A 16,884-nucleotide genomic window follows, 5' to 3' on the forward strand; every position below is an offset into this window, starting at 1 on the left:
TTATTGGCGTGTTCAAGAGATGTCCTAGGAACAATAACAAGTTTCTAGGAACCGTTGATTCCGGTCTAGTGGTGTCTCGCTGAATAAGATAACTCCATTTCTCAGTAAATGGTACATTCTAAGAGTGTAGGCACTTAACGGCCCGAACCGCGACAAAGGCACTGGTAAACAAAGTCTGCCTAGAAAACGTTGGGATGTGACGTCACCCCATGGGTCAGGAATGACCTGGTGCTTGCACAGGGGACCTTTACCTTTACCTTTTTACAGTGATCTACTAGAAATTGTGAGTGAAATTGAGGGGTCTTTTGAAATCATCTGTGTGGGCATCTGCTGTTCAAAGCAAAAAAACAAATAAATCCATTGCTAGGGCAACTTCTTGGATCAGCTAAACCAGCCCTTTAGATCCAGACAAGTAACTGTGATGATAGATCTGGCCTTCAGCTAAGTCACTAAAAATGAAACTGTTAGCCTCCCATCTTTCAATTCAAGTATTATATCCCATTCCTGACTTCTGAGGATGAAAGTCCTCAGGAGGCCTGGAAGGAGCTGCACCGGCATTGGGGGCCCCTGCGCCAGCACCCGGGCTACTTACCCCATCATGAGGGACCCCAATGTCAGAGGGGATGCCTGGACGCCGGTCTCCTGGCGCTGTGCTGCCCCAGGATGCTGGCTGGGCCTTCTGCCAGCGTTCCACCAGCATAAAGGCCCACGCTGGCATTCTGGGGGCTTTCCACTGTCCCGGGGGTGTGCCCAGGGCATGCCAGGGGGTGGAGCTGCCTGTAGGCAGTTTCCTGTCCCCGTTCAGCCCAGAACGCTGACGGCGCAGCATCGCTGTATGGGGCAAAAGCCCAATTTTTACCCCCCAAAAAGCCTCTAAAAGGTTTTTTTGTGTATCGGCAGCCGTGAAACGTCTTTGGAGGCACCGTGGCAGCACCTCGGCTGCGCCACCTCCAGCCGCCAAAAGCTCAGGAATGGGCTGTGTTACTAATTTGCGTAATCCATTTAGAAATGCTAACCCATAAACTATTATGGGAAAACTTGGATGTCTAGCTAAAATATAATTTAAATATCTAAAACAAATTTATACAGAGAGCAAGATGTATCAATTACTCCTGCAATAATCAGAGTATCTGTCATTGTATGTGTTCCTCATTTCCAGTTCCAATTTATGGGAAAGTATCTGACACTTTAAAAGTCACAATGAGGTATTTCAAGCATCTTCACACAGGTAACATATTTAATGTAGGAAAGAAATAACTAAATATCGCAAGGATTGGATGTTGTTACTATGAATGATCTTTATATAGTTATTGCTAAATGATAAAGATTGTAGTGGTTATATACTAGTTTCGCCACAAGGTGGTGCCGTTGCACAATGCAAAACACACAATTGAGGAGTTTGTGCTCTCCTGAAAAATCTGCAGCCATTAAACCAAGAAATTGCAGATATAAAGGCTGCTGCTTATTGCAAGTAAATTTCAGGATAAAAAGGCAGAGTAGCCACTAACAAAACCAAACACAGATAAAGGAAGATTTGCCTTGGAACCAAGCAAAAAGGCAATGACCTTATGAGAAACTGCCCTGTGCATTAGATGTGCATTGATTGAGGCTGGGACCATGGAAATGCATCACTACAAGCAAGGTTGGTCTTTTTTCCTGTATCTCTGCATGTGGGGGATAGTATGTGAGTCTTTCCACTATTCAGTGCCAGAGGAAAAGAAAAGTGGGTCTTTGGTGGCAAATGTGCTAAAGGATTTTAAAGTGGATGTGAAGGAGCTGGTCGTTCGTAGAGCCCAGTTGGTTTCTGAAGGCACCAAGCAATATTTCCAGCTGGATCCTCACTCTGGGAACGTGATATTACAGGACAGAATAGACCGTGAAGCTCTGTGCGGTCAGAAGGACCCTTGTGTCTTACTCTCAGAGATTGTGCTAGAAAACCCATTGCAAGTGCACAGAATTGAGGTTGAAATAGAGGATGTGAATGACAATCCCCCACAATTCTCTAAAGAGGAATTCCTTTTTGAAATACCTGAGCAGGTACCAACGGATACCAGATTCCCATTAGAAACAGCTCAGGATTCAGACAGAGGAGAAAATGCTATTCAGAATTATACCCTTAGTCTTAATGACCATTTTATGTTGGATGTGCAGAGTCACAGTGATGGTACCAAACATGCAGAGTTGGTATTGCAAAAGCAATTAGACCGTGAAGAGAATGCACAGCTCTTCCTCATTCTGTCGGCTGTTGATGGAGGGACCCCAAAGAGAACAGGCACAGCACAAATTATAGTTAAAGTTCTGGACACTAATGATAATTTCCCTCAGTTTGGCGATTCCCTGTACAAGGTGAAACTGGAGGAAAACACCCCGAGAGGTACACTTGTAACTAAAGTGGAAGCAACTGACAGGGATTTCGGTTCCTATGGGGATATCACTTACTCTTTCAACCAGGTCTCAGATACTGTGCTCAGATCATTCAAATTAAACAAACATACCGGAGAACTTACTGTTGCTGGAACAATTGATTATGAAGAGGATATAAATCATGCAATAAATATCAAAGCCACGGATGGAGGGGGGCTCTCCGCTTACTGCAAAGTCAATGTGGAGGTTGAGGACAGGAATGACAATGCCCCTGAGGTGACCCTAACCTCCCTCACCAGCCCCTTACCAGAAGATTCTCCCCCGGATACAGTTGTGGCCCTCTTCCGTATCACTGACCAAGACTCTGGAGACAATGGCAGAACTGCCTGCACTACGGAGGCAAACTTGCCCTTTCTGTTGAAAAAGTCTGTGAAAAATTATTACCAGTTGGTGACCCAGCAGCCCCTAGACAGAGAAAAAGCTTCTGAGTACAACATCACCATCACAGCCACAGACCGGGGCTCTCCCAGGCTCACTTCAACAAGAATAATTAATGTTCAGATCTCAGATGTCAATGACAACGCTCCAGTATTTGAGAAGTCAACATATGAAATGCAATTACAAGAAAACAATATTCCAGGTCTGCTGATCGGTTTCGTCCAAGCCAAGGACCTGGATGCAGAGCAGAATTCCAAAGTGATATATTCCCTTTTGTCTGGGAAGGTCAATGATCAACCTGTGTCCTCTTATGTCTCCATCAACTCTGAAACTGGGAACCTGTATGCCATCCGATCTCTGGACTATGAGCAGGTGAAAGATTTCCAGGTGACTGTGAGGGCTGTGGACAGCGGTTCTCCTCCCCTGAGTTCCAAAGTTGTGGTCCGAGTTGTTGTCATGGATGAAAATGATAATGCCCCATTCATCCTGTACCCTCTTCAGAATGGCACTTCCCCATCCAATGACCTGGTTCCCAGGGGGGCTGAGGCTGGCTACCTGGTCACCAAGGTGGTGGCCGTGGACAGAGATTCCGGTCAGAACTCTTGGCTTTCCTATGAGCTCCTGAAGGCCACAGAACCGGGGCTGTTCAATGTGGGGGCCCAGAACGGAGAAGTGAAAACCATGAGACTAATTAACAAACGAGACAGCTTGAAACAGAAACTTATCATTGGAGTCAGAGACAACGGGAGCCCTCCCCAGTCCACCTCTGCAACGCTAAGCATTCTGCTAGTGGATGGCTTCTCTGACCCTTATATGAAAATTGTGGATATCCCAAAGGATGAAGTGGTGGAGGAGGGAGACCGTAACCTGACTATGTATCTGGTCATATGCTTGGCTGTCATCTCCTTCATTTTTCTGGTTTCTGTGTTGGTGTTCATTGCCATCAAGATTCAGAAAAGGAGGAAGTTCATAGAGACCTCCACCTTGAACTTCCCAGTGGGACCGAATTTCCCAGAGAACTGTGGAGATGTTGATGCTGGATCCCTTTCCCGGGCGTACAACTATGAGGTGTGCTTAGCTGGTGGTTCTCTGAACAGTGAGTTCAGGTTTCTCAGGCCTCTCTTTCCTGTGTTTTCGGTGGAGCCCGCTCGATCCCAGGAGGTTCAAAGGATTTCATCAGATTCCCAAGAAGTTTCTAGTCATGCAGCAGAAGGGCAACTCATGAGCGAGGTAAGAATATAATTGACATCCCATTCATATTGTTAAATGCACTTTACTATTTGAGTGTCACTGTTGCTATGATTTGGTCTCATCAAACAAATAAACTATAAACTGGAGTATCCTGGATTCAAGGATTTCATCTGGTTCCCAAGGAGTGTCCGATGATGTAGAGAATTCAACTCATGGTCTAGGTGACAATATATTTGGCATCCCAGTTATGTGTTTAGTTTCGAAATCCCTACTTTTGAATGCCTAAAAGCCCTCTCTGAATGCCTAAAAACCCTGATAACCACTTCCAAGAAGAGAGACTAGTGAGACAATATGGGCCTTGGTGATTTCTGTGGGCCCCAAAGATCCCTGAAGTTAAGTGATATTTGGGTTTGCGCCTGGGTGATGTGAGTGCTTTCGGTATCAGTAACCTTTCATGTGGCAAATCTCTTGGGAGTCTTTGTATGATTTGTCTTACTGTTGATGTCTGCATTGATGAACATCTCCACTCTTTGTTCCGTTGGTGATAGAAATCAATGTCTTTCATTACTAACCTTAGTAGGCTTTGAAAACATTGTTAAAAGGTAGAATGGGAATCCCTGAGTTGATTGTTGCTGACATTGGTCACCAACAGTGCTTGAACACCTGTTTGAACTCTGCAGGATTTTTAAAAATGTGGATAGATGACATGAGTGATGGTGCCTCCAAGTTGTCTGAAACTGAATGCCATGCACAGATGACCTCAAAATACTCTTGTCCACACTGCGGAAACTAAAGCTTTGGATTCTGGTTCAAGTGCACGGAGCACATACCCATTCCAATGGGTGCCTAAGCAAACACATTATTTGTTTCAGTTGAATAAAAGCTGGGAAAATCTGCGTTTTGGGTCAAATTGATTATGGAAAAAGAAATCAAGTATCATACTGGTGTCAGAGCAATAGATGGAAAGGGTGTGGCACCGTAAGGCCCTTGTTTAGGTTGACAATGATAATGACAACGTTCCAGAGGTGTTAATCATACAGTCCACCAACACATATGTAAGGATTTCCTCTGTACCCAATGGTGACTCTTTTTATTGCTAAAGGGTTAGATCAGGGGTGTCGAACTCAATTGTTACGAGGGCCGGATATGATATAAATGCCACTTGCTTCAAGCCATGCCTTGCCAGCCCAGATTGAGTGTGTATGGGGTGGCTTCCTCAGCTGGCTCACAGGCTGGATAAGAGCTCTCAAGCTCTCAAGGGGCCAGATTCGGCCCGCGGGCCTTATGTTTGACATATAACAATTAGAGGTTTGGATCAGTCCAGGTTTTTCACTCACCTAATTCTCCTCCTTACCACAGCCCATGTCCCATGTTGCTTTTCTCTGTGCACATCCCATGATCCCAAACATAATTTTGATGGTCACAGGGGACCTTCTCTTTCCTTTTTCACCAAGTAAAACCTGATTGGATACAACCCAGAAAACCCAACTCTTTAGCAAAAATTCTTTTGTTTCTAATAAAAGCAATATTCGTTCAAAAACATTAACACATAGAGAGAAGGACAAGTCCAAGAACAGCATCAAGTTGTAATGATATATGCACTCACAGCACTGTATATCATGCAAAGGATTTTTAAAGGAATTTAGTTTTCCATGTTGATGCACAAACTTGTATATTTGAAAGATCTCTGGTTTTAGTTCCCTGAATAGTTTTTCCAAAAATTTGAGTTCAGGTGATACTTCTATGATAGCATTATGTTTATTTTATACTAATTAAAATTCCTTTTCTACACTTATCTGGTTGAAGATTTTTAATTGATTTTTTAAATACTTCAAATAATCCTATATGTGAAGTATTTTTTTTTAAAAAAACTTTCTACTCCCCATAGTTGTTAATGGACTGGTGTTATGCTCAGTCATATCCTATGGCAAATTAGAAGAAATGTTAAACTCACCGTTGTAAATCCATCAGGTTTAAAAATATCTTTCCTGTCCTCTAGTCTAGATGCTTGTGGATACTGTTGCAAACTGAAATTCTTCTCTCTACCTAAAATGTAGATCCATACTATATTATTTTTTCTTTCTTTTTTTTAAAAAAAACATCCTATTTCTTTCTAAACAATATAGGTTTGGATTTATCAACATGATAGGGTTGCATTGATCTATGTGATTTGTTTTAATCAGCAGGTATAGCTGTTGCTCTTTCTTGATCTCCCACATATAGAAATGCACCTCCTCCTTCTCTAGCAGGTAGGGTTGCCATCCTCCAGGTGATGGCTGCAGATCTCCTGGGATTACAACTGATCTCCAGGCAACAGATACCAGTTCACCTGGAGAAAATAGCCACTTTGGAAGGTGAACTCTATGACATTACCCCTCCCCTCCCCAAACCCTGCCTTCCTCAAGCTCCACCCCCAAAATCTCCAGGTATTTCCCAACCTGAACCAGGCAATCCTACTGACAGGGGAGGGGTCATCTTCTCCAAAGTCCCGTGGATAATTAGATGGTTCTGTTATCTCAGAATAATTAGTGCCTATTGAGACAACATCACTCAACTGTTCTGAGCCACTAAGTTAGCTGAGTTAGAAGATGCTAAAGACAAAAAAAAGTATATCAACGACAATTTATAAATGGCTTGTTTTTAATAAGCAGGATCTTCTAAGAGTGTTACAAAGTAAATGGCACACAGAAAGACAAGTCGCAGAGCATGACTTGGATGGATTGAAGAAAGGAATTCGAAGCGTGAAATTATGGAAATATAAAGAATTAGGAAGAAAGGTACTATGGAAATGGTACCAGACCCCCGTGCAACTAGCATATATGTTTGGGGCTAGAGCCCCCAAATGTTGGCATTGTGGACAACATAGGGGGTGGTACTCGCATATGTGGGTAGAATGTGACAGAGTTAAAGGGTTCTGGGAAGTAATTAGTAAAATAATGGGAAATATGCTGCAAATTAATATTCAAGTTAATATAGAGATACTATTCAAAGCAATATGGGGAGAGTTAAGTCCAGGAAAACAAGAACTTTGCAAGGCTATGTTGTTATCAGCCCAGGCAGTAATTGAACATGGATGGAAAGATCAGAAGAAATGGACTCTGGATCTTTGGAATAATTACTTATTTGAATAAATTCAATCAGACATTGTAGCAACTTTAATAAAGGATACAACTAGAGAGAACAACATTGAAGAGATTAAAGTAAAATGGACTTTGTATGCGGACTGGGTCAACAGAGGAGAAGCCAACCCAAATATAGCTCAACAACTTAAAAAGCTATGCTCATGTTTAAAGATTGTTTTTTGAGACGTTCCAGGGGCGGGGGGTATCACGGGAGAGTAAAATGTAATGTGAAGTCTATGTATTATTTGGAAGGAGAATGGCAATAAAGGAAAAAATATTGGGGGGAAAACCCCCTAAGTTAGCTGAGTTAACCAACATTTTCAACAATGCCGTTAGCTGAGTTAACCAACATTTGCAACAATGCTGTTGCAAATGTTAGTTAACTCAGCTAACTTAGTCTAGCTGTGGAAACATAATGACAATAATAGTCATGAAAGAAAGATCACAGACAGTGAAGGAAAGTTAAACAAGACAACAAAAACAGATGGTAAAAACAATGTCAATGGCTAGAATGCAGTTATGATACCAATATACTTCTGCTTGAACTTTAACAAACTACCGGACAAGTTTGATCATGCTTGTTTCATTCAATCATGCAAACAACCACAACAAACAAAACACCCATTAGAAACACTGTGGTTTGAAATGGGTGGAGAAACTGATAATTTATTTTCTGACCCTTGTTTCCCAAGATGCTATTAAGGTCAAAGTACACAGAAGTGTGTAAAAATATCATTGTTTTGCTGTGAATTGTGTTGTTTGGTAGTCTTTACTTCTGGAATTGATATATCATGGTAGGCTTCTTTCCACAAAAATTGGCCAGGATAGTGTGGCAGTGACTTCCAGAAATTGTGTTGTTTTTCATACATGGATGCAAGCATACAAGATCTGTATGCTTTTTTCTCACCTGAGCCCTACCTTTTGAGAGACAAATTACTATTTGGCTTGTAGGTCATGGAACCTTCACACTGGTTCGTGCCGTAGAAATCAAACAGAAATCCCCTGATAGTCGCTTCATTCCCCCAGCATCCTTTGTGACACTTCTGTAGGAGATTATTTCTCATTTGAGCAAGCGCATCACTGTGTGACAAGGGCCTGGTCTTACCACGATTCTCCTTACCACATTCCTGGCTGATACTGGGATGTCTGGCAAGAGTTCCTACCATGAGGGCTGATTGTCGCAAATGATGATATGCACTGCATACTGTAAAAGTTTTTTTTAAGATGTTTCCATTTCAATTTTGTTCCGCCCCTCCTCTCAGAGCTCTGGCGGTTCCATATCCCATCAATCATTGCAAATTATCTAAAGAAGTTGTAGAAGCACTAACACTTAAAAGAAGAGCCATAGGCAGCTGTACAGCTAGATAGTCTTCATTCTTTCTGAAAGTTTGGAATCAGAACTTTACGGTCGGCAGTATGGAAAGCCTCATTCCTGGGAGCAGAATGCAAACCATCTTCCTGGCACAGGCAAAAAGATCCCATGAAATAGCTGGAATTCCTGAGGTGGGTTCCTGAGGTGGAAAGCTATCAACTCAATATACTAAATGCACACGGAAACTTAGAAACCATCAAATATGTCATGTGAAAACAGAAATCTCCCATGGTGAGTGTATCATGTAGACTAGACCAGAAGGAAATTTTGTCAACATTATTGACCAGGTGAGTGGGACCATATGCACACAGGATGTATTTCTGTCACAAAGACTGCGGGATTTCCCCATGAACTTTTTTTTTGTTATCATGATTTCTGTATGATAATTGTAAAAAGTGTGGTCTTGTATCCTACCATCATTTTTGCCTGAGTGCCTTCACAGATAGGTATGAGCACCATTTTTGCTGGTTTTGTTCCTCAATATAGTCTACTTTGCCACCATCCTCCCTGTGAAGGTCCCCTAGTCCACAGGAGCAGAATTTGAGGTGGGTCCATGGACTGCAGCAGCAAAGGGAGGCAGGAGAGGGCTGTTTCAAAAACTCTGCACCTATTGGAGTTTATGGGATTCCAGTAATCATGTGAGAATGCTGTGGCACATTGGGGTTTCTGAAGTTGAACTATTATATTTATTCAAACAACTGTTTTTATATGAACATTTGTCTCAGTTGTATATAATGGACAAGCTCCAAAGAAGAGCCAGTTTTGTGTAGTAGTTACAGTGTTAGACTAGAACAGTGATGGCGAACCTTTTAGAGACCGAGTGCCCAAACTGCAATCCAAAACCCACTTATTTATCGCCAAGTGCCAATACGGCAATTTAACCTAAATACTGAGGTTTTAGTTTAGAAAAAACAACTCATACATTCACATATTTTGCGTTAAAAGAAAAACACAATAACAGAGCTTTCAATGATACAAACAACTTTTTATTGAAAGGTAAAAGTTTGCATTTGGCATGCATCTCTCCAGGACTCGTCCTCTGCTCAGCCACTGGACATTATTGTACATAAGTAAACAATTATACTGTGCCTGAACCTCCTCAAGAAGTGCTTGAAACTGTCGACAATTCAGAGCACGAGCCATGATGTAATTCACCATTTTTGTGACATCTTTGAGGACATCGTCAAATTTTTTGAACAATTAATGTGATTTTTGCTGTTGTGTGCATGCTGATAATTTGTCTACCCTTGGCTCATAATTTGTAAGTTTGAGAGCAACACATGCAGCACTCAGGTCATCTGTTAGCCTGTTTCTGGTGTCAGATTTGATATAATTCAAAGCTGAAAATTGCTGCTCACAAGCATAAGATGATCCAAACAAAGTAAGGAAAGCAATCCCAAGTGCTTTTATTGACTTAAAATTGTTTGGCAGAGAATTCCACACCTTAAGGATTTCATTTTCAGAACTAACTGTGCTGTCCTTTGTCATCCCTTCTATCTTCTCAAGTGTTTCACGCAGGTCATAGAATTTATTTTTCCAGATAGAGCTTTCTTGAAATTCTATTAGCTCCATTTCCAGATTTTCTAAATCTAACCAGTGTAGGCAGGAAAGATCAAGTTCTTCCAATGTGGCTTTATCTGGAGAAGTAAGAAAACACAGGGTTGTCTCCATCTTACAGAACTGTAAAAATCTGTTACTAAAATTCACCTTTGCAGCTGCTACAATGCTAGAAAATTCCTTGTAGATTTCCTGATGGCTTGTAGGATTGTCTGCAAATGTAGAATTTTCTAAATGCTTTTTTAGACGGGCAGGCCCCCAGACAAACTGAAGATGGGCGGGGGCCCCGAGGTGTGGGGGGGCGTGGCAAGGTGCTCGGCCACAGCCTCCCAGTCCAAACTGAAGACCGGCAGGGTGCCCCGACAAACAGCTGAGCTGCTGCCGCAGCTCAGCGGAGAGAGAGGGAGGGGCTTGCCCCGAGTGCAAGGAGAGGGAGGGCGCCAGCGCAGGCATGGGCATGGGGAGCATGGGCTTGGGGAGAAGGAGCACCGCCCTCAGCGCCCTCACCATGGCAACACGAGCGGACCCTAGGCAGACGCGATGGGTCCGCTCGTGCCCACAGCGAGGGCTCGGCGTGTCGGCTACAGCATGCGTGCCATAGGTTCGCCAACACGGGACTAGAATATATGCCACCCAGGTTTAGTCCTGTGGCCAGATGTTTTATGGTGAGGGAGCAGGTGCATACTGAGGCTAGGGTTGGGTTTCCAGATCCCCATCATCCTGAACCCTTAGTCATACTGAGAAGGGCATGATGATGTCATGGTAGGGTTGCCAACCTCCAGGTGGTGGCTGGATATCACCCACTATTACAACTGATCTCCAGGTGATAGAGATCAGTTCCCCTGGAGAAAATGGCCACTTTGGCTATTGGACTATGGTATAGAAGTCCCTCCCCTCTCCAAACCTGCCCTCCTCAGGCTCCACCCCCAAAATCTCCAAGTAATTCTCAAACCAGAGCTGGCAACCCTATGTCATGGGGATCATGTCATGGTAAGTATAGACCACATGGGACCTGTATGTAATCACAATGGTGTGCCTTTGGAGAAATGAGCCGTTTAACCAGGGTGGGGGGGGGATAACATGGAAATTAATCATGTTAAATGTAAGTTTTAGTGCCAATTATTATCTCCTCTCTCCAGGATACATGTGCAGTGGTTACTACAAGCAAGCATGCAGATAAATTTTAGCAGAGGGCATATATCTGCAGTATGGCACACCATTAGCTATCCAGGGAAAAGAGATCCACCATCCACCAGGAAAGGGATAACTGATTCAGTTCCAAGCACTCTTGTAGCTTCACATCCTTCATTTCTTCCCAGACAATCCAGACAAAACTGACTTGCACATTTATAACTCCACAGTAAAAATACCTAAAGACTTAAAAAAGAAAGCTAAGGAATCAGAGAGAGGAGCATTTCTAAAGGAGCATTGCCCCCATATGTACCCTGTGGCAATGAGCATGTCCAGGTTCAAATTCCTGTTCTGACCATGTTAGTTGGTTAACCTTAGACTTCCTTCCTCCCTTCCTCCCTTCCTCCCTTCCTCCCTTCCTCTCTTTCTTTCTTTCTTTCTTTCTTTCTTTCTTTCTTTCTTTCTTTCTTTCTTTCTTTCTTTCTTTCTTTCTTTCTTTCTTTCTTTCTTTCTTTCTTTCTTTCTTTCTTTCTCCACAGAGTAAATTGCTGTGAAGATAAAATGGGGAAGAGAGAATCAAGCATGATGTCCTTTGCTCCTTGGAAGAACTGTGAGATAGATATGTACTAGATGGATCGAACCATTAGCTAGCTCTATGAACCCAAAGTGGTGTTTGCTTAAGTTTAGTTTTAAGGAGCCTCCCACAATGACCTACAGGAAACTGCTTTTCAAATTGAAGAGAGTTAAGAAAAAAAACTTTTAAGGAGAGCTACTTAGACCAGACTTACCAAGACCCATACAGGGAACTGAACTCTGTGCTGCTGATAGTTACAGCCTTCAGCTTTGACAGGAAGATGAAACTTACAAACCAGATTCAGCTGTAATCCACAATCTTGTAACCCAAGCCTAATTCATAAACCATGAGGTCTCAGATATTGAGGTAACAGAAGTGGTTTTAAGGTACAATTTATTGTGTCTTTATAAAAGATCAAGAAGAACCAGCTATGGAAGCCAGTATGGTGTGGTGGTAAGGGTGTCAGACTAGGATATGAGAAGTCCAGGTTCAAATCCCCAATCACTAATGGAATCGGTTGGATGACCTCATGCCTGTCACTCTCTCTCAGCCTAACTTATCTCACGTTGATTGTTGTAAGGATAAAACAGAGGAGAGGAGAACGACGTAAGTTGCTTTGGGTCCCCATTGGGGAGAAAGGCAAGGTATAAATGTACAGTAAAGTAAAATAAATTTACTACTTCCCAGTAGTCAGAGTATTTTTCATTGTATGTGTGCCTCATCTGAGTTTACATGTTTTTGAGTCCCCAATGAATGAGGAAATGGTCCAAGTATTTTCATACAGGAAATGCAATAAGATCTTTTTATGTTTGGTAAACAGTCAAGATTGTGGGAGTTATATTTTAGGTCAGGCACAAGGTGGTGCTATTGTGCTACTTTATAGGGAATAATTTACTCTCCTGAAAATCTGTAGTCTAGTCATTAAACAAAGAAATCTCAGAGAGAAGGCAACAGACCTCCACTGCAAACAAATTATTGGAAAGCCACTTTATCTATTTCCAAAAGGACTAAAGGAAAAGGAAAGATTTACCTTGGAATCATATAAAAGACAACCACTTCCAGCAGCTGCTTTAAAAAGAACCACCCATTTCATCAGATGTGCCTTGCAGGAGGCTGAGACAATGGAATTATATTCCAACAACATGCAAGGTTTGTCTGTTTTCCTCTGTCTGTGCATGTGTGGGGCAATATGTGAGTCCTTCCATTATTCAGTGCCTGAGGAAAGGAAAAGTGGGTCTCTGGTGGCAAATGTGCTAAAGGATTTGAAAGTTAATGTGAAAGAGCTGTCTGCTCGTAGGGCCAGGCTTGTTTTTGAAGGCATGAAGGAATATTTCCAGCTGGATCCTCAATCAGGGAATGTTCTATTAATGGACAGAATAGACCGAGAAGCTCTCTGTAGTCAGAAGGACCCCTGTATATTACTGTCTGATATTGTGCTGGAATACCCATTGCAAGTGCACAGAATTGAGGTTGAAATAGAGGATGTGAATGACAATTCTCCCCAGTTCTCTAAAAAGGAATATATTTTTGAAATATCAGAGCACACCGCAACAAAAACCCGAATCCCCTTGGAGAGCGCTGAAGATGCAGACAAAGGGGAAAATGCTGTTCAGAATTACTCACTAAGTCCTAATGACCATTTTAGTCTGCATGTGCAAAATCGCAGTGATGGTAGCAAATATGCGGAATTAATATTGCAGCAACAATTAGACCGTGAAGAAAAAGCACAACTTTCCCTGATTTTGTCAGCTGTTGATGGGGGAAGTCCGAGGAAAACAGGCACAGCAAAAATTGTTATTGATGTTCTGGATGCCAATGACAATGCGCCTCAGTTTCATCATTCTGTGTACAAGGTAAAACTGATGGAAAACTGCCTGCCAAATACAGTTGTAACTACAGTGAATGCAACTGACAGGGATTTAGGCCCCTTTGGAGATATAACCTTTTCTTTCAGTCAGCTACCAGATAATGTGGCTAGATCATTCAAGTTAAATAAACATACTGGAGAACTAACTATAGTTGGAATAATTGATTATGAAGAAACCATAAACTACGAGATAAATATCAGAGCCACTGATGGAGGGGGGCTCTCTGATTACTGCAAAGTCATTGTCGAGATCGAGGACAGGAATGACAATGCCCCAGAGGTGACTGTCACATCCCTTACCAGTCCCTTACCAGAAGATTCTCCTCCGGATACGGTGGTGGCCCTCTTCCGTGTCACAGATCGAGACTCTGGAGACAATGGCAGAACTGCCTGCACTACTAAAGAAAACTTGCCCTTCGTGTTGAAAAAGTCTGTGAATAATTACTATCAACTGGTTACCCAGCAGTCCTTAGACAGAGAAAAAGCCTCAGAGTACAACATCACCATCACAGCCATGGACCGGGGCTCTCCTATGCTCACTTCAACAAGAATAATTAACGTTCAGATCTCAGATGTCAATGATAATGCTCCAGTATTTGAGAAATCAATATATGAAATGCAGGTATGGGAAAACAATATTCCAGGTCTGCTGATAGGTTTGGTCCAAGCCAATGACCTAGACACAGAGCAGAATGCCAAACTGACCTATTCTCTTTTGCCTGGGAAGGTCGGTGATCAACTTCTGTCCTCTTATGTCTCCATCAACTCTGAAACTGGGAATCTATATACCATTCGATCTCTGGACTATGAGCAGATAAAAGATTTTCAGGTGACTGTGAAGGCTGTGGACAGCGGTTTTCCTCCCCTGAGCTCCCAAGTTAGGGTCCGAGTTGTTATCCTGGATGAAAATGATAATGCCCCGTTCATCCTGTACCCTCTTCAGAATGGCACTTCCCCATCCAATGACCTGGTTCCCAGGGAGGCCGAGGCTGGCTATCTGGTCACCAAGTTAGTAGCAGTGGACAGAGATTCCGGTCAGAACTCTTGGCTCTCCTATGAGCTTCTGAAAGCCACAGAACCAGGTCTATTCAGCGTGGGGGTCCAGAACGGAGAAGTGAAAACCATGAGAGCAATTAATAAACGAGACAGCTTCAAACAAAAACTTATCATTGGAGTCAGAGACAACGGGAGCCCTCCCCAGTCCACCTCTGCAACACTGACCATTCTGCTAGTAGATGGCTTTTCTGACCCTTATATGAAAATGGTGGATATCCCAAAGGATGAAGTGGTGGAGGAAGAAGATCGTACCTTGACTATGTATCTGGTCATATGCTTGGCTGTCATCTCCTTCATTTTTCTGGTTTCTGTGTTGGTGTTTATTGCCATCAAGATTCAGAAAAGGAGGAAGTTCGTGGAGAACTCAGCCCTGAACTTCCCAGTGGGACTGAATTTCCCAGAGAACTGTGGAGATGTTGATGCTGGATCCCTTTCCCGGGCTTACAACTATGAGGTGTGCTTAGCTGGTGGTTCTCTGAACAGCGAGTTCAGGTTTCTAAGGCCCCTCTTTCCTGTGTTTTCTGTGGAGCCTGCTCAAAATCCGGGGGTTCAAAGGATTTCACCAGGTTCCCAAGAAGTTCCTAGTCATGCAGCGGAAGGGCAACTCATGAGCGAGGTAAGAGGATAATTGTCATCCCATTCCTATTGTTAAATCCACCTTAACATTTGAGTGTCACTATTACTATGATTTGGTCTCACCAAATATATAAATCATAAACTGGAGTATTCTGGATTCAAGGATTTAATCTGGTTCCCAAGGAATATCTAATGATGCAAAGAAGTCGACTCATGAACGAGATGAGAATGTATTTGGCATCCCAGTTATGTATTCAGTTTCGAAATCCCTGCTGTTCGAATGCCTAAAAATCCAATTAGCTACTTCCAAGAAGGGAGACTAGAGAGAACATATGGGCCACAGTGGTCCCTGATGTTATGTGATGTTTGGGTTTGCACCTGGGTGATGAGAGTGCTTTCAGTATCAGCAACCTTTCATGTGACAAACCACATGGGAGTCATTTGTGTGATTTGTCTTGCTGTTTATGTCTGTACTGATGAACGTCTCTATTCTTTGCTCCATGAGTGATAGAAATCAATGTCTTTCATTACTAACCTTAGTAGGCTTTGAAAACCAAGAAGTGGGGAACTGTCTCTTTGGAGCAGGTTTCCAAAAACATTAAACAATATTTCTTGAATGTATTGTTAAAAAGGTAGAATGGGAACCGCTGAGTTGATTCTTGCTGACACTGGTCCCCAACAGTGCTTAAACACCTATTTGAACTCTGCAGTATTTTTAAAAATTTGGCTAGAGGACATGAGGGATGATGCTCTCAAGTTGTCCGAAACCGAATTCCACGTACAGATGACCTCAGGATATTCTTGTCTACACTGTGGAAGCTAAAGCTTTTGATTTTGTTTCAAGTGCACAAAGCACCTACTCATTCCAATAGGTGCCTGAGAAAACCCATTACTTGTTTCATTTGAATAAAACCGGGGAAAATCTGTGTTTTGGGTCAACTTGATTATGGAAAAGGAACCAAGTATTACGCTGGTGTCAGTGTGATAGATGAAAAGGGTGTGGCACTGTAGGTCCTTGTGTTGGTTGAGGATGATAACAACATCGTTCCAGAGGTGGCAATCATACAGTCCATCAGAACATATGTAAGGTTTCCCTCCGAACCCAATGGTGACTTTTTTCAGTGCCAAAGGCTTAGATGGTGGATATAGCAATTAGAGGTTTGGATCAGTCCAGGTTTTTCACTCAGTCTCATCTAATTTCCCTCCTTACCACAGCCCCATCCCATGTGGCTTTTCTCTGTGCACAGCCCATGATTCCAAGCACAGTTTTGATGGTCGCAGGGGATCTCCTCTTTCCTTTTTCACCAGAGAAAAACTTGATTGGATGCAACCCAGAAAACCCTACTCTACGGTGAACATTCTTTTGTTTCTAATAAAGGCAACCTTAATTCAAAAATATTAGCACACAAAGAGAAGGACAAGTCCAAGACCAGCATCAAATTGTAATTACATATACACTCAGAGCACTATATACCATGCAAGGGATCTTTTAAAGGAATTTAGTTTTCCATATTGATGCACAAACATGTATATTTGAAAGAGCTCTGCTTTTTTATTTCCTGAATAGTTTTTCCAAACACCTGAATTCTGGTGATTCTTCTATGATAGCATTATGTTAATTTTATACTGATTAAAA

General features: G+C 42.4%; 1 protein-coding gene across 2 annotated transcripts in view; it reads left to right on the top strand.

The window, feature by feature from the left end:
• LOC130489117 (protocadherin beta-16-like) overlaps positions 1-16,884 on the top strand; it is a 184,730-nt gene that overhangs the window by 8,011 nt on the left and 159,835 nt on the right. The window contains exon 1 of one of the 2 annotated variants that reach the window (XM_056862842.1): positions 1,618-4,032. The exons of the other annotated variant lie outside the window; for it this stretch is intronic. Coding sequence (XP_056718820.1) covers positions 1,618-4,032 — 2,415 coding nt within the window. Of the gene's footprint in view, positions 1-1,617; positions 4,033-16,884 lie in introns of those variants that run through there. 2 annotated transcript variants of the gene reach the window in all.

The sequence above is a fragment of the Euleptes europaea genome, chromosome 17 (assembly GCF_029931775.1).
Source record: "Euleptes europaea isolate rEulEur1 chromosome 17, rEulEur1.hap1, whole genome shotgun sequence".
In the NCBI taxonomy this organism is placed as follows: Eukaryota; Metazoa; Chordata; class Lepidosauria; order Squamata; family Sphaerodactylidae; genus Euleptes; species Euleptes europaea.